Source organism: Fulmarus glacialis, unplaced genomic scaffold (assembly GCF_000690835.1).
Source record: "Fulmarus glacialis isolate BGI_N327 unplaced genomic scaffold, ASM69083v1 scaffold7535, whole genome shotgun sequence".
Lineage (NCBI taxonomy): Eukaryota > Metazoa > Chordata > Aves > Procellariiformes > Procellariidae > Fulmarus > Fulmarus glacialis.
Window position 1 is genome coordinate 23,497 of NW_009213558.1, and position 21,797 is coordinate 45,293.

The following is a 21,797-nucleotide window of genomic DNA, read 5'->3' on the forward strand; positions in this document are numbered from 1 at the left end:
CTTTTATTAACCAAGAGAGCAGACATCTTCTGAAACACACATCAAATTCCTATCTTTGGCATTTAGAAAGACTGTTCTCATTCACCTAACCCACATAAAGGTCCCACACATTATGTTGCGCTTCATGTAGAACCCATAAAATTTGCTCGCTTGGTTCTTAATTCCAGAAGGAAATCATTTTGACTGCAAAGACCCCAGAAGAACCCTCTTCATTGTAGACTCATTAGACTGAGCCCCCATATAATGCAAACACTACAAAGTCACATTTGCAAGAGCCAGCTGTTGCAACTTAACGAAAGCAGAAGAGGAACAAAAGAATTATACTTAGTTCATAATTCCAGACCAGAAGTTCTTTGTCCTAAGCAGTGTATTAAGAGATGCAAAGCATCCCTTACTCCAACTCATACTCCCATTGGTATCTTGCAAAAAAATACTGCAGTGGCATTAACATTATGAACCAACATAATTTGCATAATATAACAAAACCCAAATGTCTTGGTGGTCATGACTTCCTGATTCCATTTAGTGGTCCTCAAGCTCATGCCACACCACAAGAAGTTGTTTCAGCCAGAAACTAGAGAGACAACTGAAAGGAGAGAGCACAGGAGGCTGAGCATGGCACTCCCAGCTGATTTTCCCCATTGCAGAAAAAGCATAGGGGAAGAGCACTTGTGGCATCTACAAAACTCAGTGACGCAGAGAGAACAGAAGGAAGGCTTGGATGCACATGCCCTTTCAGGACTTCGGAGACTTGTGAGAGTGTGTATCAGCTGCCAGTCGTCTTTCAAGTCCTAGTTGAGGTGGCAACATTTTATTGCATCTCAAATCTATTTTGTTTTAAAACATTTTCTACAGGAACAGACAAATACTCCAACCTATCATTGGACAATTTCTGACTTCACCCCTTCTTGAGCAGAGAATTCCCGTAAGTCAAAATCAGTGTTTCACAAAGACCATGCACATTTATGAACGTTGGAAATGAAACATGCCTAGTTCCCTCCCATCTTGCCCACACGACACAAGCGTGGACACAACAGCTAGACTGACAAAGAGATAACAGTCACAACTGAAAGTTCTCAGGTTCCTCAGATGCTTTGTCTCAACAACACCAAGGCCACTGGCTAAAGCTGCAAGCTCTGTAGGGAACCAGTAATTCGGAAACTATGGGAACAGTGCCCATCTTTGTCACAGATTCAAAGTCCTGAGCTTTTCCAGCTCTAAACCTCTTGGGCAGCTAAAAAGCTATTGACATATTTCTACTTATCATTCAGTAAAGAATATGAAAGAAAAGCCCTTTCTCAAGCACAGAAACATGACTTTTAAAGGGCTTTAGGAGCAATGGCTTCCCTCAAAATTTTTGAGCATGATTACTATTTCTCTCCTAGCCAATACTATTTAATGGCTTGCTACTTGGCCAGATCTTTAGAAAATATTATATTTTAGTTACAGTATTTCATTTGTGAATCAGCTTGAGATCAGTCTAGCTAAGAGGAATAGCAGGCATAAATGCTCATTTCTGCTATTCAGTTCATTTCTGCTATTCAGCATTCAGTTTTAAAGAGTTGAGCAGATGAAAGAAACACCAAAAATAAACAGATTTTTTTTTTTTTTTCCAAAATACTTATCAGAATATCTCACCAGGCTGGATGTTTTCTCTAATGATGGTGACATGGTCATCACGGTCTGGTCGTGTATGTTCGTGCCAAAAACCTATCACATGACCCAACTCATGTACAACTATACCAAATTTATCACAGTTCTTGCCAATAGATATAGCCTGAGGACCATTTCCCCTTCGACCCACATAAGAACAGCACCTGTAATTAAAACACAAACACAAATGAAAGTTTTCATGCATATCTCTACAAACCATATAGGAAATTCAGTCACAATATGAGAAAATATTCTATTAAAAAAATCAGCAGAACAATGCACTATGCAATTTCTGCAGTCTCACAAACTCTAGATCCAATGCAAGAACAACTTATTATTCAGAATACCTAATAAAGGACACATGCTTTTTTTTTTTTATTCAAGGTCTTCTTAAAAGATGCTAGCTGTGATCAACAGAATTGTCACTTGTGGCCTTGTATCTCAGAATGACACAGGAACTTCTCTTCAGCCAAAGAATCAATAAAAATAAAATCGACTGGAAGTACCCATGCATATCACTGCTTTCTTGCCCACGCACACTCAAAAGGCACGCAGAGGGAAGCGGAAAGAATAAGTAAAGGCAAGGTTTCTTCTGTGCCATACTTCTGTGTGTCTTGACAGCACTCACCAGGCTCTTGGTCACTCAGTTCTGATAAGTTTGCTTTATTTTGATCTGAAAAGTGACCCTACTTCATTAGTTCCATCTATAAAGGGTGCAGAAATGATGCAAGTGAAATAGTAGTCCTTTAAAAGATTCACTTAGCATGCCGTTGAAAATACAGAAGATATTCTGAATGAGATGCGGAATCCTGTGATGCCAATGTGCAATCTCTCCTCATTTTTTGTTTCTCTGGCTATGGGCAATATACAATGTCATTTGCAACAACAGCATACTAGGAGGTTGAAAGCTCTGGATATGTGCAAACCATTTTTTTCTCCCACTCCTGTTTTCTTGTAATAGGAACCTCAGTCCCAGAATCTCATATTTTCACAAGAAAAAACCCAACACAAAACACCCAAAAAAACCCTGCTTCGCAACTGTTCTCATGTTTCATTCCTGTTCCACTGCACTTCCATGATTCCAATGTAAACTTACGGAACAGAGATGCCCTTTTCAGCATTCATACTGTCAGCATTTATCTGAGATGTCTGCTTTTTGGTTGGAAAAAAAGTCTGCTGACTATGCTAGCAAAAGGAGAGAAACGAGAGTAAAGCAAATCCTACCAAAACAGAAGACAATTTCAGGTTTCATAAGCTGATTCTCTGTCACCTCTGAAGATCTTAAATATTTCAAGCCAGCATTATATTCCCTAATAAAAACCTGATTTCCCATCTCTGCTCTGTAAATTCTGCAGTCTGTCAGGTGGAATGGAATTGTACTGAGCAGATCACCTACCCCTCCACCCTCTCCCTCCTCCCCCTTTTTGTTTAAAAACCTGTTTTCTGATGCAACATTCACATAGCAGAATATATTTGGTCCTTGAGGAGGTCGATGCTGGTGTGGAGAATGACTCTATCCTTCATAGGCAATAAAGGAAGAGCAGCTATGGGAGCAATATGGATAGCAAATTAAATTCTACAGAAGACATTTGCTTGTTTCTCCTTTTCAGGTTTTGTGGTGACAAAGAGACTTTTCACTTTGGTTAGTTGGCTTGTCAGTCTTGGTTGGTCTTCATTGATTTTTGTTAGTGTCTAATACAGCTAGAATTTTAAAATATGAATATTAGAGAAGTACAGAAAATACGAATATTAGAGAAGTACAGCCATGGCATTTTAGCTCACAATACCTGTTCTTAGTAAGCATATACTGGTTTTGCACTAATGGTTAAAATCAAGGATAGATATACCAAAAAATGACAGTAATATCTTAAAATTATAAAGGCCACACAAGATACTTTATAGAGGAAAATATTACTACAACAGCCTAGGAGGGTTGTATCAAGACTCTTGAAACTATCTCAAAAATACTGTTGGGAAAAATTATTGTTCACATTACAATCATTCCTTGCTATCTCAACTGCTTCTCAAGTATTCCTACCCTCAAAATAAGTTAACTCTTTTCTTCCTGCTTTAGATAGTTCCAAGGATACGTGTGAATCACCTTTTTAGGTCAAAGCACTGAACTAGGTTCACTGAAGCACTAGCTTCAGTACTTCAGCTAGAGTTGTGCAATATCATGTTTAATTAATTTCTTAAGGTGTCTTCCCTTGATAGCTCTCTTCAAGGCAGGTAAATGGAAAAAAATGGCGATTTAGACTCCCTACTATAATTTGGTGCCACTGTCAACGTTGCAGGTTTATGTGCTACTGTTCCCCACCACAGTAAAAGACAACAAAGAACACCTGTGTATTGCTCTGTGTATTTCCCTCACTCTGCATAAACTGTGTTAACATAAAATTACTATTTACAATATTTATTATACAGAAATATTATTATAAACACCTATATAAATAATAGTAATGGAAAAACTACCTTAAGATGTGTTCTAAAAATACAGCATAGGTGATAAAAAAGAGCAACAGATAGCAGAAATAAGATTAAAATAAAAATTTAGAGCAGTTACACCATTTTATCTCGTGATTCCACAGTGGATTTCACCTTTGTACCTGACACGCTGACATGTTTTTTTCTTAACATATTTTTCAGACTGCATGTTTGCAGAATTAATATTACGGCTACAGGTGAATATGTAAACATAATTAGAGCACTACAGATATTTTCAATATCATTTTTACCTGGGCTTTTATCTTCCACCAGTCACTCAACTATTTGAATACGTTTCTATTGTGCAATAAGGAAACTACCATAGTTCATACACTCTCTTATTTACTCATGCTCACCCTGGGGAGAAAAGTGTTTGGATACTTAAGAGGGTTTGGGGTTTTTTGTTGGTTTTGTTTGTTTGGTTTTTTAAACTTCCTACACAGTGTTATTTACTGTCCTATCCAATTAGTGAGGGAATGCTGGAGTACACGCTTTGTACTCTGAGCCAAAGGTAGTAGAATTTGCAGTAACTCTTCATTCTCAGAAAAGTTCATTCATTGAAAAAGCCATTAAAGACCTCCTGTCCTCAGTATAGAATTCCCAATTCACTGTCATAGGCAGTTGCGTTTGTGTGTCAAACACAGTTCCTAGGTCCCAGACTTCAAGTCTTGTAGAAAACATTGTTTCTTATCTTTGAACACATTGAAGTAAGGACTAAGATGTGGCATTTGCCTTGGCAGTCTACAGGAAGCTGTGGTAGAAAACATAAAAATCAATCAGATGAACTAACCCACATTCTGTGAAAGCATGCCACCGTTTCCATATTAGGTGAACTTAATGAGTTAGGGCTTCCTACCTATGTTAAGGTCATGTACATCATTATGGTAATTATGCTATACTGACTTTAACTTGTGCAAAGAGATAAAATGCACTGACAATACCTGATGCTTGTTTTAAAAATAGAAAAGCATAAAATGCACGCAATCTGTGAAAATTCACATTACAGCCTACTAAATATGGATAGAATTCCACAGATTCATGCATAATTCAGGTTGGAAGGGATCTCTGGAGTTCTCCAGCTCAACTTCCGGCTCAAAGCAGGGTCAGATATGAAGTCAGATCAGGGTTGCTCAGGTCTTTATTCAGTTGGGTCTTGAAAACCTCCAAGCATGAAGACAGCACAGCCCCTCTGAACAACCTACTCCAGTGCTTGGCTGTCCATACTGTGAAAAATTTATTCCTTATATCCATTCTGATTCTCTCTTTCTTCAGCTTATGCCTGTTGCCTTGCGTTCTCCCACCAAGCAGCACCGTGAAGAGTGTGGCTCCCTCTTCTTGTTGCCCTCCCCACAGGAACTGGGGACTGCTGCTGGGTCTCCCTGAAGCCACCTCTTCTCCAACTGAGCAAACCCTGGACCCTCAGCATCTCCTCATATGGCAAGTGCTCCAGCTCCCAAGCATCTTGGCAGCCCTGTGCTTAAGTCCTTCCAGGTTATTAATATCTGTCTTGTCCTGGGGGCCCACAACTGGATGTAGGGTCTATCTGTGATGTAGCAAGTGGCGAGAAGAGAGGGATGACCCCTTCCTTTGCGCCACCAGCTGCGCTTCTGTTCACACAGCCCCAGACGCTGTTGCCTGCCTTTGCTGCCAAGGCCCATGGCCAGCTTCTGCCCAGCTCACTGCCCCATGGCCGTCTCCACAGAGCTGCTCCCCAACCTGGCAGTACCTGGCCTATCTTGCTCTCCCTTTGCAGGTGCAGGGCTTTGCATTTGCTCTTATTGAACTTCATAAGGTTCCTGTTGGTCAGTTCCCCCAGCCTGCCTGGGGCCCTCTGGGTGGCAGCTCTACCATTGAGCCTATTATCTGGTCCCCCCCAATTTGGTGTCATCTGCAAACTTGATGAGAGCATGCGCCATCACCTCTTTGTGGGTCATTGATAAGGAAGTTAAAAAGGACAGGTCCCAGGATAGGCCCCTGCAATACTGTACTTTGAGTCACAGTCTGAGTCCAAGCCATTAACCACAACCCTCCAAGCCCAACCACACAACGAATTTTAACCTATCTAGTTTTCCATTCATCTATAATCCTGTAAAATACACCTTGGAGACTCAACACATTTAAACACATTAAAAACATTTGTTTAAATCCTGGAATTTAATTTGTAATTCAAAACCTTTATGATCTGAATTCAACACATGACTGCAGTACAAGAGATTGATGAGAATAAAGTTAGGATACCCATGCATAATTACGAAAAGGCAGAACAAATCCTTTAGTTTAAAACAGTTTAAACATTTCTGCTGAGTCTTCATGTTTAAACACTTCTGCTGAGTCTTCCACACCACTGTGTGGAAACTCTATAGAGAAAAAGTGCAAAGCAGAACTAAAGAACATTAATCAATATTTATAGCTTAAAGCAAATCAATAGGTTATTAAGGCTGTAGGTTGCAGAATATTTAATACAATTTCAATAGTTTTAACATGCTTATGTTATTGACTTCATGTACATTACATACTTCAATTAGCAAAGATTTATTTGGTGGCTTAAAAATTTCCATAGATTTTCAATATAATTTTTGCATAGTGATACTTTGGAGACAACTAGAGAAAAAGGAAAAAGTGAAAAAATAATAAATAATTATTCCAAATAGTACCCTCTATGATGTCTCCAGTTCTGCTTTTATAGACACTATTCACAACAAGGGCAAAAGAGTAAAGCAATCTATCTCTTCCTGTCCTTTTTACTTCATGTGGACCAAAAGAGGGTTTAACCTTTTAAGGTTGTGCACTGTAACTTGGAAAAGGTCAGGCAATATCTGTGCAATAATAGCAGAATAACAAAATGGCTAGTATAACACATTAAGTTATTAAGACAATTCAGTTTTATAAGAAAATATGGTAAATAAATACCTAATTAACCAATTTACTGAATACAATTAACAATACCAAAAAGTTGATTGTTTCTTGAAAACAGAGGTGCTTAAGATCACCTCTGAAAGCTTTTAGCAGTATTTCATAAATCAAATAGATTTTTAGGTGTTTGCAAAAATCATTTGACATTTTATTATTATAGTCATAAAAACCAAGAGAAGTTGGGCATTATCAAATGTGTATAGTGACTTTGGGTACCTCATCTGACACATTTGAAAGATGTTTTCTTTTCAGAAGAAAAAAATTAACTGCAATCTTTTGCATAGGAGGTTGTCTAACACCGAACACCTAAAACCCAACACGCTGAGAATTATTTTTTTAATGCTGGCCTGCTCCTAAAAACAAACAGCCAGATGAGTATAGTAATTCCCTTACACTGGTTACTTGATAGATTTCAAGTACTTCCTAGAAGTTATAAACAAATGTATTGAATGTTTCTTTACACACCAAAGAAAATCAGATTTAACACCAAGTCTTAAAATAACAGCAGCAGTGCACACTCTTAGAGGGTCATTAGGATTTGCTACGTTGAGTGTCATGTCAAGCACATGAGATTCATCCAATTAAGCTACAAGATTCTGATCACTTCAACAATTACACTGAGTCAAAGGGTAAGGAAAATGAAAATAAATAAATAAATAAATCTATGAAAGAAATTAATTTGCAATATCATGGGTTTGACCCCAGGTGTGTTTGGCAAAAGGCCAAGACCTCTCTGTGCTGTATGAGCACTTGTCATGCCCCTTAAATTGAGTCAACTGGCAGCCTTTAAAGCTCCTCATCTCTTTAATCTTTATTGCACCAGACAGCAGTTGGAGACAGTAACTATTTATGAATCTCTAATTCCATTTAATCAGTCTAGCTGATCAATAATGGCAAGCAAAGAGAAACAAATGACAGAGAAAGTGAAATGACTGGAACAATACTCTCATTCTTTTAAGTAATACAGCTATTGCCAAAAATGCTTTTAAATTAATATGAAGGAACAGAGAATCAGGGTGGGTCAATGTTGTACTTTTTTAAAAAGCTGCACTCTTTAGAACGTGATAATAATAAAAGTCCTCATAGACCACAACATCAGCTTGCCATAGCACTAACTGCATGAAGTTGTGGATGAAAAACCACAGAACTTCATAAGCATACTAAGACTGCATATCAGCACAAAGCAAAAGAAAGAAATTCACCAAATTCATGAACAAAATCTCACTCAAGAAGCAGAGATTTTTGTCTTGGTGAAAAAACACGTCTTTCAATCACAAATATAACTCATTCTGTACAAAGGAGATATTGGCTATGACCTGGCTTGATGCATTTGCTTATTGTCAGGGATCAATATAGCTGTAGCTACCACATGTTCTGATTCACTGTCCTAAGAGGACCTGTTGCAATGGCAGAAGTGGCTACTGCTTCTTCACCTGCTCAATGGAGACAGCCATCCCCATATTACAAAGAACAGCCAGCTGAGTCCATTCCTCAGTTAACAGCTGCCTATCCCAGTGCATTAACATAAATCACCCCTCATTCAGTTTATGCTAATGCACTGTGTTTTAGACTATGGCAGCCGGTCACCTGCACCTTGGTCACACCCATCCTGCAGGCCATGCCACAACCAGCAGAGAAGCTGTGTCAACTGCTGTGGGCAGGAAGAGTGCCAGCTGCTAGAGTTAATTACCACCTGAGAGCATGAGTCAGCCCTAACGCCACAGATTAGCTAGTACAACTCTGAATTTCTTCTCATTCCATAAAAGTGATTGAGCACCTTTTATAACATGTAATCCTTCTTAAAGCTAAAGAATGCTGAAAAAGTGTACCTCAGGCAATGAATTCACCCGTTTCACCAACTTTAAGAACTCACCTGTAATGGCTATTTAACATACAAGCAAGTTCAAAAAACATTAAAACATTCAGAAGCTGTTCAGTCTACAATGTTTGGAGAAGCACATGAAAGAGATCTGATTTTCCCATATTTCAGACAGCTTTGTCAAATACCCGTACAAGAGGATACAGCAGTGATTGTAATAAGTCATCTACATTTTGTCATAAAAAGTACTTAAGTCTTCTGGTGGAGAACAAAAATTGCCACAAAGTCAGATCAAAGGCATGCTGAGATGCCAGAACAATATGACTAATTGTTCTTTTTTTGTCTCACTATATAAAAAGAAGCTTGACCTTGTGCTCAGTAATATTTAATAAGAGCATGTGACTAGAGGCCATTCCAGTTTGCTGACCCCTTTTTTGGCTTTGCATACAGAGAAGTATACTGACTGTGTCTTCAGGCACTTCCTATCTGATAGGAAGAAACATAAGGATAGAGAAGCAGTAGTGAACAAAGAGTGCTTTGAACCTGTTTACAGACTAGAGTTTTACTCGCCCTAATCAAGTAACCGCAAAAATATTTGCTGTAATAGATATTGATGCCAATGTACACTGCTTTGGTAGGAGATTATCTATTATCTTAATGCTATATTCTTATTCTCACATCCGCAGCTAATGGGTACAGATAACTACCAGTAATTACAAAATTTCAAACTACTAAGTTAGTGCTTCAGCTGTACTACGAAACAATATTTCAATAATTAACTGTTCTCAAAATCAGGTTAAATAAACAAGACTTGATGACAAATAATTATAGTTTAAGACTGCAACCGATGAAATTATTCTGATGGGAAGGAGGGATCCAGCCAGAAAGCTTTTGACATTTTTCCACACAAGCTGCCCATAAGCAAACCAGAGATCCTGATATAAAGGAGGGTATAAAGCTGGTTGGAACGTTATATAAAGTGAAGTTAGAAATAATGCTCCTTAAACTTGCAGTTTGAGAAAAGACTGCTAAATACCACGAAGACAAGCCTGGAATTGATAGCAACTTTAACAGATTAGAGAACAGATCTGCAAAGGGAAATATGGCATTATTTGGTGTCCTGAGATGTGCAAAACATGGCACGCGGTGGAACCAGTGACGGGATATCAGTGCTGTGGAAAGAACTCTGGCACTTATTCAGAGTCACATCCCGATCGACCACGAATCAAATGAGGCAGCTACTGAAAAACAGGGAGGCATCATGCTTAGGTACCTAAGTGGGAGGAGAGACTACAAGATGTATGAATTAGCTCTAGCACTGGCTAGAGCAGAAGTAATGGTTCATCTGGACAAACATGTTCCACTTTTGGATCCTCAATTTCAAGAAAGATGTGGACTAGTTGAAAAGAATTTCAGAGCATAACAATGTGATGAAAGGCCTAGAAAACCCGACTTACCAAGCTTTTTCTAGTCTGAAAGACAAGAGAACTGATGGTGGACATAATAACAGCCTCAAAGTATCTAATAGATTCCTTCAAAAAAGGAAAAGGAATTATTTCTTTTCTATGGCCATGGCGAGCAGGAAAAGGAGTTAATGTACTTTAATTGCAGCAAGAAATATCTGGTTTAGCTATGACCAAAAATACTGCCCCAACTTCCTACATTTCTTATATTAAGAATACTGAAGCAATATATTTCCTAGCAGGCTGTGAAGTATTCGTTTTTTCAGGTTTTTAGAAACAAGTTAGACAAGCATATATCAGCAATGACATAAGTATAGCTGTCTCTGTCTTAAGAATACATTAGACATCTTTCTGAGATCCCTTGCAGTCCTATAGGTCTATGATAATCAAAACTTCTCTCTCCTTCATTGCTGGTATACAAACTCTCAACATTAGGAAGGTCATGTATCTCTGATAACCAGCTGCTATATTTCAAATATGCTTTTTTCATCACTGCCCTTCTGGGATGAGCTTCCCATGAACTGCTGCAAGAAGTTCAGCATTACACTCCTTCAAAATATCCTTAACGCTTACGAAGGCTTAATAACACTTCACTTGCTAGTGTGCTAATGCTGTCATCTGAGACATTTGTAGATATTGCCACCTGAATTTCCACATATATGACTGTATTCACTTTCTATTTCATTAAATGCGTTATGTTTTGACTGTGTGCTCTTTGGGGCAGGGTTTATCATTTAGTTTTTAATTTGAACAGTGCTGAGTACAATAAAGTCTCCCTCATCTGTGAATGTTAGCTGCCATGGTACTGCAAACAATAATGACACAATGTGCTAACAAACCAACACAGCAGGGTGCTGTGGGAAAGAACTGAGATTAATTTCAGTGCGACTGGCCATGTAGCAGAAAGTGTTTGCAGATGGTTTGGTGTCACTTTTGTCTGGGCTCTTTCCATGGAAAATCCTGCATCAGCACTGTATGACGGTGGTTAGTGCACAGTGGTTCCTATTCACCCAGAGCAGATACGTTCTTATTTATCTGTTTTTTCCTGAAATGGCTTATGGATTCTGGACCCCAAAAAAGGTCATTCAACTGCCCCTTCTGTTTAGCCTGTTTTTTTCATCACTGGTGGACTGTTCATAGCCACACTCTTCCTTGTTTTTATTTTAAACTTTTTACAGCCTTTGTAAATTATTTGTAATTTGTAAAGTACCCACCAATAAAACAACATTAACACTAAAGGATAATGGTGATTTTAAACGTAGATATTGAGTATATTCCAACCGTTTGGTTCAAATTGGTTATAATCCAGCCTTCACCCTGAAGTGACTTGATCTCACAAGGATGAAGCATCAACTAGCCTAAGGAACAGTGCTTTGGCTGGAGAGAGTTTCTGTCGTTTGGCTTTGGGCACTCTGAAGTTGTAGAATTTACTTTTCACAAAACAAAGATCCCTGTAGGTATCCGCATACTTCTCTTCTCTTTCTAAAGCGCCTGAGGACACTTATATCTTTCACACTCTTCTGTTTAAATTCACATTGCTTTCTACCTCTGTGAGTGCAGGGAACCATCACAATTATTCTCTGCTTCCCATTTGTCTTCCAGCTCTATGTCAATATGCCTGAATCCTATCTTACACGTTGCATCGTTAGCTAAAATAATAGCCATGCTGGGTCAGAACAAAAGTCCACTTCATTTGGCACTGTTTCTAACAAGGGTCTACAGCAGACCAGTCTACAACATGACAGGCAGGTTCACAGGTGCTCCCGTAGAATAAGCTCCCCGATTGCAAGGATCTGTCGCACAAAGACTTTCCAGGGCAAAGGTGATGCCTTTCTTAAAATATATCATGCTGTCCTATGCCTTAAGAAGGTCAGGGGTAATTTAAACAGATAAGTCCACATGTAATTTTACGGGCTATAATTAAGTATATTCAGGATCACTCCTACAACACAAGGAGGTCCCAAAACTTCTTTTCACAACCCTATCCCATAAAAATTCAAAAGTAGGCATGCAAAGTGTTCGTCAGTCAGGAAGTCAGCAAGACACAGAGCTGTTCACTGTGGAACCTACAACCCAAATGGAAGCTGACTATCAGAAGTACAGTATTTCCACAGGTAGTGAGCGCTCTTCTTGGAAAATGAAGATGGTGCACTCTGGAAGTTCACTGACCACTATAGAAAATTAAGAATTCTGAGTGGAATAAATAACAAACATAGCTGACTGAGGCATTTGTGAACAGAAATATCTGAAGATGGAACACAGTGATTAATGGAAAGCTGCACTAATGAGTGATAAAACCTGGAAGAAGCAATTTGCAAAACGGTCATGAATTTGGTGGTTAAACAAATCTGGGCAAGGACAGTCTAACAATAGAAGAGTTAAAATTACAATTAATAACAACTAGGCTGGAAAAGGAATATGGGATAGATGTTCATACACAATTCAGCAGTAAACATGTGACATTGAGAAAGCTAAGAATAAACAGATTATAAGCCTGAAATACCTTTAGAGCAATACATACAAATATTAAAGGCATGACAGAAAGCCAAACATAAAGTCTCATATCTGTGTATATACAGCAAGATCATTTTATCTAGAAATAGATAGAAGAATCATAACTTCAAAAAGCTACCATACGTACTGCTTTCAATGAACTTAAAGCCAAGCAGAACACATGTAGCTACAGTAACTGTTCATTTTCCTGTGAAGTATATATTCATTTATAACTGCAAAGACGACAAACATGGCCAAACGTTGAAAGCACAAGTATCTGTCACTATACCTACACACTTACCCACATGGTCTGTATGTAAATACAATATAACTTTCTTCATCGCTTCGTTCAATAAATGTAACGCACGTGTACTTTTCCCAGTGCCGCATAGCCTGTTTGAACATGGCGCGCTGGGTGCCTGGAAGAATAATTGTATGAGGTAAAATAAGAGACACTTCTAACTGCGTCTTCTTCCTTAAAATCAGATTTTAATACTAGGAATATAGGCCTGGAAGGATCATGGATCATGAAGTCCTGTGCCCCAGCAGTGCCATAAACTGCCAAATTCCAATTACAGGGATACTCAGACCATCAGCTCGTCATAACGTATCTGCCTGCAAGGGGACCAATAGTGCTTGACACACTCTAGCAAACATAAAACCTGCAATAAAAAGCACAGTGATGTTACACCAGAGGAAGACAGCAGAAGAAATCTAGTGTTGCTTACATGCCTGTATTAGCATAATATTTGCTAAGCAGTTTCCCAGATGAAATTATCAAGTGAATTACATTGGGAAAAAAAAGAAAGAAAAAAGAAAAAAAGAAATTGGGGAACCCTGGATCCTAGCTATCTAGCCAGAATTTAAAAAAAACAAAAAACAAAAAACAAAACAAAACAAAAAAAACAAAAAAAACCAAAAAAAACCAAACCTTACAGCCTTCAAATCTGGAAATCAATTTAACCTAAGCTGTGTAAACAGGCATACCAGTCAAGGCATTTGATTTTAATAATGCTGTCTTGAACAGGGAACTAGTCTCCACTTCTTTACATCAAAACCTTTCAGAAATCAAATGATCCACCAAAAGGGGGAAAATCTTAATTTGGTACAATACCAAGCATATCTAGATATTTGCTTTAAAAACGAGAAACACGTTCAGAAACAATACTCTATAGTTCAGAAACTATACTCTAGATGCAGAAGCAGCCAGACCAGCTCTCACCACATAACACAAAGCCAGCTACTATACAGTACTTCAGGTAGTATAGCAGTGTAATTGCATTGCCTGACAAAAGACAAGGCTTATTAACTTAGAGGCAGCATCTGAGAATACGGCTGTATTGCTTCTGAGCTGGAAATCCACAAAGAACAGTACTACTTGGCATGAATTTGCTAGCAGAAACAGATCCACCCTGCAGACTTTTGCAAAGATGCATGCTACAGCATAGGATAATTTTCTTTAAAAAAACAACTTTTTTAAACTTAAAGACAACAAAACCTCAAAGTTCATAAAAACCAGCAAGTTCAAATCATGTCAGGATCCTAAAAACTAAAGGTTATTTCATCCCATCTTGCCTTTTTCTTTTATCTGTAAGCAATGTTTGCCAAGCTTTAGAATTTATCTTTCATTATGAAAAAGGTAAAATATTTAACATGATATGCTTTCATTTAGTTTACTGCCATTATTTCAGAAGATGGTAATCCTAAAGCAAAGGTCACACTTGTTATAGTGCTATGTAAATACCCAAACTAAACATTTGACTGTAGCTCTCAGTTTGAAAGGAATGACTCTGGTTTCTCCTTATACATATGCATAAAAAGTGTGACTGTTTGCATGTTTCTTTTTGTTGCCTGTACTATTCTGCACAATAAGATGTTATTACATATCTTTTCCCATCCATCTTTGCTTTTCTCCCTCCCTTTTTGTTTTAAATTACCTCTTACATCCACATTGATATTGATCCATTTACATTTTTCAGGGATAACACAGGTGTTAAACTTTTTCTACAGTTTTCTGCTAAGAATTCTATATATTTTGAAGTCAGTTTTTCTTCTTGTCGTATATAATGTCTGTGTGCATGCATCTGAAAACCAAACTGAGGAATTACAAAACACATTTGAGTCAGTCTGTAGAGTGAAATCAGTTTAGCAGGGTAACATGTCACACCAGTTAAATTAGTTATATTCTTGTGCTAAATATCCTGCATTTTTTAAAAAACAGATTTCATGCCATTCGGTTACTTAGTCTCTTGAAAACAAACATGCTACAAGAAATATTAGAAAAGAAAAAGAGCCTTCCCTTTCTAAAACGTAGTTATACATTTTTATTATGTAGCTTGCCTTTGGGAACAGTTTTTTGAAGTATGACTAATATTTTCAGAACAGATGTACTTCAGGCCTGATCCAACAGAAACCCTTCTATTGACCTCCATAGTATGACTTGACTTTAAAAAAAAAAAAAAAAAAAAAATGTGGCAATTAAAAAAATTCATATTCCTTCTCCCCATCCAAAGGACAAAGCTTACCAGTGAAATTTCCACCTATTACATATGGAATGACACCCCCTGGCCATATTCTTTCTGTTCGTGATGTAGCAGCTCTGGGAAATCGGTTTTTCTCATTTTTCCCTGAGAATTTTACAGTAGTTCTTCCTTTAGATGTATTATTTTGCTCAAAGCCTGTAATGATAATTAAAACACTGAATGAGATCTCACACACACACAAAAAAGAGAACAATTATTTTCCAGCAGGTCAAAGTCAGATTATTTTTTTATGCCCTTTAAAATAGGACATTGCTGTTATGCAACAGTCTTTCATTACTTAGTTTTCTGAGAAATGCTTGAAATGAAGAGTCTAAATCTTCATTTTTCACACATATGTACAGCAACAATTCGCACATATATTTATCAACTTGAAGGCACATTGCATAATTTCATCTAAATTTTCTCATTGAATAATAATTTTTTTAAAAAAAATCTTACTCCCTGTGTATTTATTTTTTTTTAAATAAATCAAGATTTTTCCAGCAAAGAAGGAAAGACTTTGAACAGACCCAAAGTAATCAAGGCATTCACTGTCCCTTTCATTTTTGTTGCAACATCTGGAAAAAAAGAGTGTATGACCATTCTTAAAGCACTGGGCAGAAAGAAGTCCTTAAAGTATTAGATTGGCTTTTATTAACAGGAATTACAAGGAAAAAATAGATATATTATTTGCAAAGTTGTATACATATGGAAAAAGTCAGAGGGTCATTTCTCCCTCCGATCTCCATCACCTGTAGTATTACTAGTAGATACATTTTCAGATTAAAACGTGACTTTCGTTTTCTTAGTAACCCTACAACACTTCAGGATGCAAATACAGATTTTTCATAAACGAGCTTTTGGAACCCTATGGATAAGTATTACTCATGATTGGAATTTCTTTACAAGACCAAAAAATGCCTGCTATTTTCAGAGATATTACCACCATTCGTCCCATTGCAGGCAAATCTTTCCCAAATCAGCTGAAACTTACTGTGACAACAGAAGAGGATAAGGATAGTTAGACAAGGATTTGCACACCATAATGGGGTTAGCTGTCGTCTTCTTAAGCAATTTATAAGTTAGTATGAACATTAGGGCAACCGATTAAAACGGATCACTTGAAAGGCGGTCAACAAATCCTAATCGGTGGGGTAGAATTCTTATTCCTCATTCAAGGGTACACCTTCCCTCTGTGAGTATCTCCTGTGATATCAGTTCCACTTAAGTGTTAATGGGTATGTTGGGATCGGGGAGGATTCCAGGACAGGATCGATCATGGTACAGTATATTGGCATAGCCCCATGGCTGGGAGAGCAGCAAAAGGAAGAAAGGGAAGAAGAACAGCACAAGGCAGGGAGAAAGTTCTTGATGCGCGAGAAGAAAACCTGACTTTGTAACAACTAACACATAACTTAAATTACATCAGGAATGATCTAGAAAATGTCAGGGTTTAAAAAAACACTCAGGTAAAGCAAACAACTTACCCTTGCATTAAGTAAGTGTGTAAATGAGAATTACACAACAGTCTGCAACACAGGTAGAAACTTCAGAAGAAAAACTATTGTTACACTTAATATGCAGTCACTACTGAACCACATCACATGTTAATATAGACGTTTTACCATTTAAAATTATTTTTATCAACTTTCTTCTGAACTGGAAGTAGTAAGAAATTTATGCCAAATTGCATGCAGAAGACGACAAGCATTTATGCAATACTAAAATTGTAATTCTTTTATAAAGAATGATGATTACATACCAGAGCACACCTGCAAAGGCAGTTACTGTGCTCTGGTTAATCTTACAAGATATGCAGTGATGCATTTAGACATAATGTGGTGTGATTACAATGGAGTTTCACATATTTTCCTTTTTGAGATTGAGGTTTCATAACATTAAAGTGACGTCTCCTTGCATCAAATATGGTGAGTAAACTCAACCAGTATTAATGGGGATTCCACTTATATAGCCTGCTGAATTCAACTTCGTTCATACTGACAAGAGTATGATTAGTATAAAACTGTGTTTGTTCAGTGTAACACACCATAAATGCTTCAAACACAGTATGAATAATCAGAACACCCCAACTGGATCCAGGAAGAAAAAAAAAAAAATAAATAATTAGCAGTTATACAGCATGGCCTACCTGTACTGAAAAGAGATTGTATTGATATCAGTTGAACTGATAACTGTGAACACAGCCATATGAAAAAGCTAAGGAATCTTTAATACGAGATTTAAAACTACTTATTTTAGCTTCCAGATTTGATGCTGGAAATAGACCTCTAAGAAAATGCAACAAAGAGCTAATCTCTTCATTATTATTCTTGTATTATTTATTTTATAGTTTGTTTATGTCAATAGTAAAACAGAAAGGCTTTAAAGCGTTAAAGCACTATCATCATTAATGTTCATGACACATTATCATATCAGGCAACCTGCTAATTTAAACAGTGAAAATACCAGAGCCAAATCTTCTTATCCTGTCTATAAGTTGATAGAGGGCAGCTCGTTTTTTTGACATCCCATGCTCTCCAAAGCCACCTTTAAAAAGGAAAGAAAAAAAAAAAAAAGGAATTTTACAAAAGTTAAAAACATGGAATCTTACACTTACACTACTATATAGCCTGGAGAGATTAGAAAATACCCCATAAAAACTGCAATGCAGTTTTTAAGGAAGTTTAACATTCTTCAATGACTCGCATGCAAATTCTTCAAGTATTCTTGACAATGAAACAAAAATACATTTTTAGCTGAAAAATTTTCTAATATGCATTCCAGAATGTAAGCCAACATGTCTTTGTTATTCAGACAAGTCATGACAATTACATCATCTAATTATTATTTGGAGCTTTTTTTCTTCCTGGTGACCTTGACATCCTCAGAGCCATATTGATTGACAGCTAAAAGCCTTACTCTCACAGAAATTTCCTGAATGCATGCCATAACGTTCTCCTTTCAAGGGAGGGGAAAGAGGGAAAGCAAACACCCAAAGTTTCATCAGAAAAAAAACCAACAAAACTGATACAAACTTAATATGGCTGATTTTACCATGAAAGATCTGGTTTTCTTTGTCAGCATGCAAATAGATGTCAATGCACTCCAAAGGCTTTGAAACATCACATGCCGGTGTATATTGCAGTAAGACCTCGTAGGCAGATATATGTCTGTGTCATTTCAGCAATCAATGAGCAAGAAAAACTAAGATATTAAGTAGTTGATTTTAACATTTACCGTGCCATTTACAGAAATGCAACACATCTCGAGGTTTACTGCGTTCATTTGATGCATCTGCCACATACTCCCTTCACATACAATCCTTTTGTGGCTGCAAGTGCCTTTGCAAACACCAGTAAACCAAAAGAAAGAACACTGATAATACTGCACTAGTCAAGTGTTTTGTGATTTTCAGAAATTTGTAATAGGTTGTATTTTAAAATTCAATATCTGTTATAGGACAAGAGAGCTTTCAAACTACTTTTACAACAGCAAAAGGAAAAAGGTAGAAATAAAAGGACCATTGGAACCTCCACTAAAAAGACCTTTCCCAACTTCCCATAAAAACTTTCAATGTATATGTCAAAAATATATTTATTAAACAGCAACTTAAAATCATATTATAGATGAGAAAATTCCATATAAGGCAAGTGAGTTTGTGTGGCTGCTCAGTGAATAACAATGTGCCTAATTATTTGGATTACACTGTCACATAGCTGCTGGCTCCCTTGAGAAAAATTTTCCAAATTTTTTAAAACATTTTAGATAGATGAGGTAATAGTTCAACACATTCCTTTCTAACAAGTTACATGGTAACTATAATATACACTACAGAGAATACAACAATTCCATTCCTTGTATTGATCATCGTTAACGTAATTGTCTCTCATGTTAACATTCATCTTATAAAAAAAGACACATAGCTAAAGATTCCAAACAAATATTAAAAAAAATCCTTAAAAGCATCAACTGTCACAGACATAACAGAAAAAAACAAAGAATCCATTATTTACTTAAAGAAACTATTATACTATAATTATTTCTAGGAAAAAAATTAAACTATCATTTCTGTGTTAAAACAGACTGTGTATTCCATTTAGTGAAAAACTGAAGAAGAAAAAGTATCTCACATAACTAATCTGTCTTATATGAATAACATAAAGCCTTGCCAAACCACAGACTAAAATTTAAAAAAAAAAAAAAAAAAAATCATATTTTCTGCATCTTCTCATATTTCAGGCAGGAGAAGGAGGATACTTCTGGCAGTTTGGACTTATAATAATATATACAAAACAATTTTATCAGCTTTACTGTTGTTTCTGTTTACAATGATTATGCGTATTGCTTGGACAAAATGACAAGTAAAATGACAGAGCCACACTCCAAGAAGCTCACAGATTAAGTATCTAACCCTGCAAATCCAGGCAGATAATCCTCACCAAAAGGAGTAGTCACATAATGTGAATCAGAGCCTGTGAGCCTCAGGATTTTTAATTAGTAGTTGCAATGAAAAACGCGACTCTGCAACTCCATCTTGATGGTTTACACCCAAGTATCTAACCCTTCTACCTGATGTCACCTTTAGTTTGTGAAGGTCAACAACAGAAGGTGCTCAGAAATCAAGCTTGTAATTAATTGTCATTGTGTCTGTAACTAAGGTAAAATATTAATTTGTTCTATTTTACAGACATTTTATGTTCCTTTCCCAGTTGCTACCTAATATCAATTAGTTAGTTGTTGGCAATTTACTATTTTGGAAATTAGAGGGGAAAAAGACACTAGGCTATACAATTTCCAAAAACAGGTTAAACTCCTAGTTTATGCATCAAAATGCTGTAAATTTAGAAAAAATAATTACATATGTAAAGCGTAAAATTGAGTTCCTCAACTCTGTTTTTAGAAAAATCAAGAATGTTGAGGGCTCAGTGAGAGTCATTACAAAATCATTAACTTCAGCAGAGTTTGTTCTCCAAAGTCCAATCCCACTGACCATTGCAGTTGCATTGATTCCTCTTGTGCAATGAAGGTAGAAAATTTTGATCCAAATGCATTAGTAATCCTCAGTAGGATGACTTAATATCCTGAATAGGATACTGTCCACAGGAAAAGATAATGCACAAATCTCAAGATGGGTAAGGACAGAAAATTAAATAATAGAATATTAAATATCATTAAAAAACAGCTTAGAAATTTATATTCTTTCTGTGGCAATTGAAAAAAAAAAATAACTGTGCAGTTAAAAAGAAAAAAAATAGAAAAGCAAGAAGAAAAAGGAAAGTCAGCAGGCCAAAGAAATCACTTGACTGCATCCACTTTGAGGGGAAATGACCAACCTTGCTCTCTACATTGTGTCAGCAAAACTAGTGCTTGAAATACCTTCAAAGCCAATTAAAACTATTTATTTGGGGGAAAGGGAGGCAGGGAAACTGCTGACTCTATTAACATTTTAAAATCCAGTCTTGATCTAGAAATGATCAAAGGTGTTCCTGCCTTGAAAAAACAAGTGGTTTTAAAAGGAGATAAAATAAATTTTCAAGTTGTTATAAAAATAGTCTAATCATGACATCTAACTAGGAAGAGTAAAAATATTTTAAATATATCAATATTGAAAGGTTAAATTGAAAATTGCTTCTTTGGTCTGAAAAATTCCTTTCCGATCATTCCTCAAAGTGGTCCTTATTTCCACATATCAGGAATCATCAAGTTAATAGCAGCTTAGTTCAGGAACATATAGAACATGCTTAATAGAAAATAAATTTCAGTTATGCATTTATACATTTTCTAATAGCATTTTTTCCACACTTTTCCTAAGTCACTTTGGTTTTTTGGTATCATAACCTGAAAGTTTACAAATTCTCAGTTCCGAATTTACAAATCAGAACCTGAAAGCATAGATATTTTTAGACATTAGATAGACATCCGTTTAGACATGGATTATGTTTTCTCTCTCACACATACATAATATATTTACACATAAATAATATCTCTTTACCTATCTGTCTGAATATCCAGCTGCCTGTGTTAATCAGATTGCAGCTTCTGGCTCTAATGCGCTGTATATTAACAACAGTAAATAAACATGTATTAAAATGTCAGATAAATAGTTGCTTTTTAGACAAGACAAATTCTAGCAAGGATGACATGTTCTTGTGTTGCTTCTAGATCTGGGTGCAGATCTGGATGGAACTGAAAAAAGAGCAAAAGGATGGGTTGTAATCCAAGACTCCCAGTCTTGCCTCAAGGATTCCATGTATGTTCTCCATAGGGCATTTGGGCTCTGCTATCGGGAACTTTTAGCAACGAAAGCAAAGCTTTATACAATTTCCTTTCCCACATTACCGCCTGCAGAGTAGACTTACAGTTCCTACCAGCTTGCTCTTCAGTTCAACAAGATATTTTTAATCAAAAATGCCAGAATAAAATTAAAATTTTAGCTTTTCTCTTTCTTTC

General features: G+C 36.7%; 1 protein-coding gene across 1 annotated transcript in view; it reads right to left on the reverse strand.

Annotated features, from left to right (window-relative positions):
* Positions 1-21,797, reverse strand: part of LOC104077104 (tolloid-like protein 1) — a gene marked incomplete at its 3' end in the record, with an annotated part of 81,436 nt that overhangs the window by 20,716 nt on the left and 38,923 nt on the right. Inside the window, exons 3-6 of the mRNA XM_009578220.1 lie at positions 17,814-17,894; positions 15,351-15,503; positions 13,127-13,244; positions 1,639-1,817 (exon numbers count right to left, since the gene is read on the reverse strand). Coding sequence (XP_009576515.1) covers positions 1,639-1,817; positions 13,127-13,244; positions 15,351-15,503; positions 17,814-17,894 — 531 coding nt within the window. The remainder of the gene's footprint in view (positions 1-1,638; positions 1,818-13,126; positions 13,245-15,350; positions 15,504-17,813; positions 17,895-21,797) is intronic.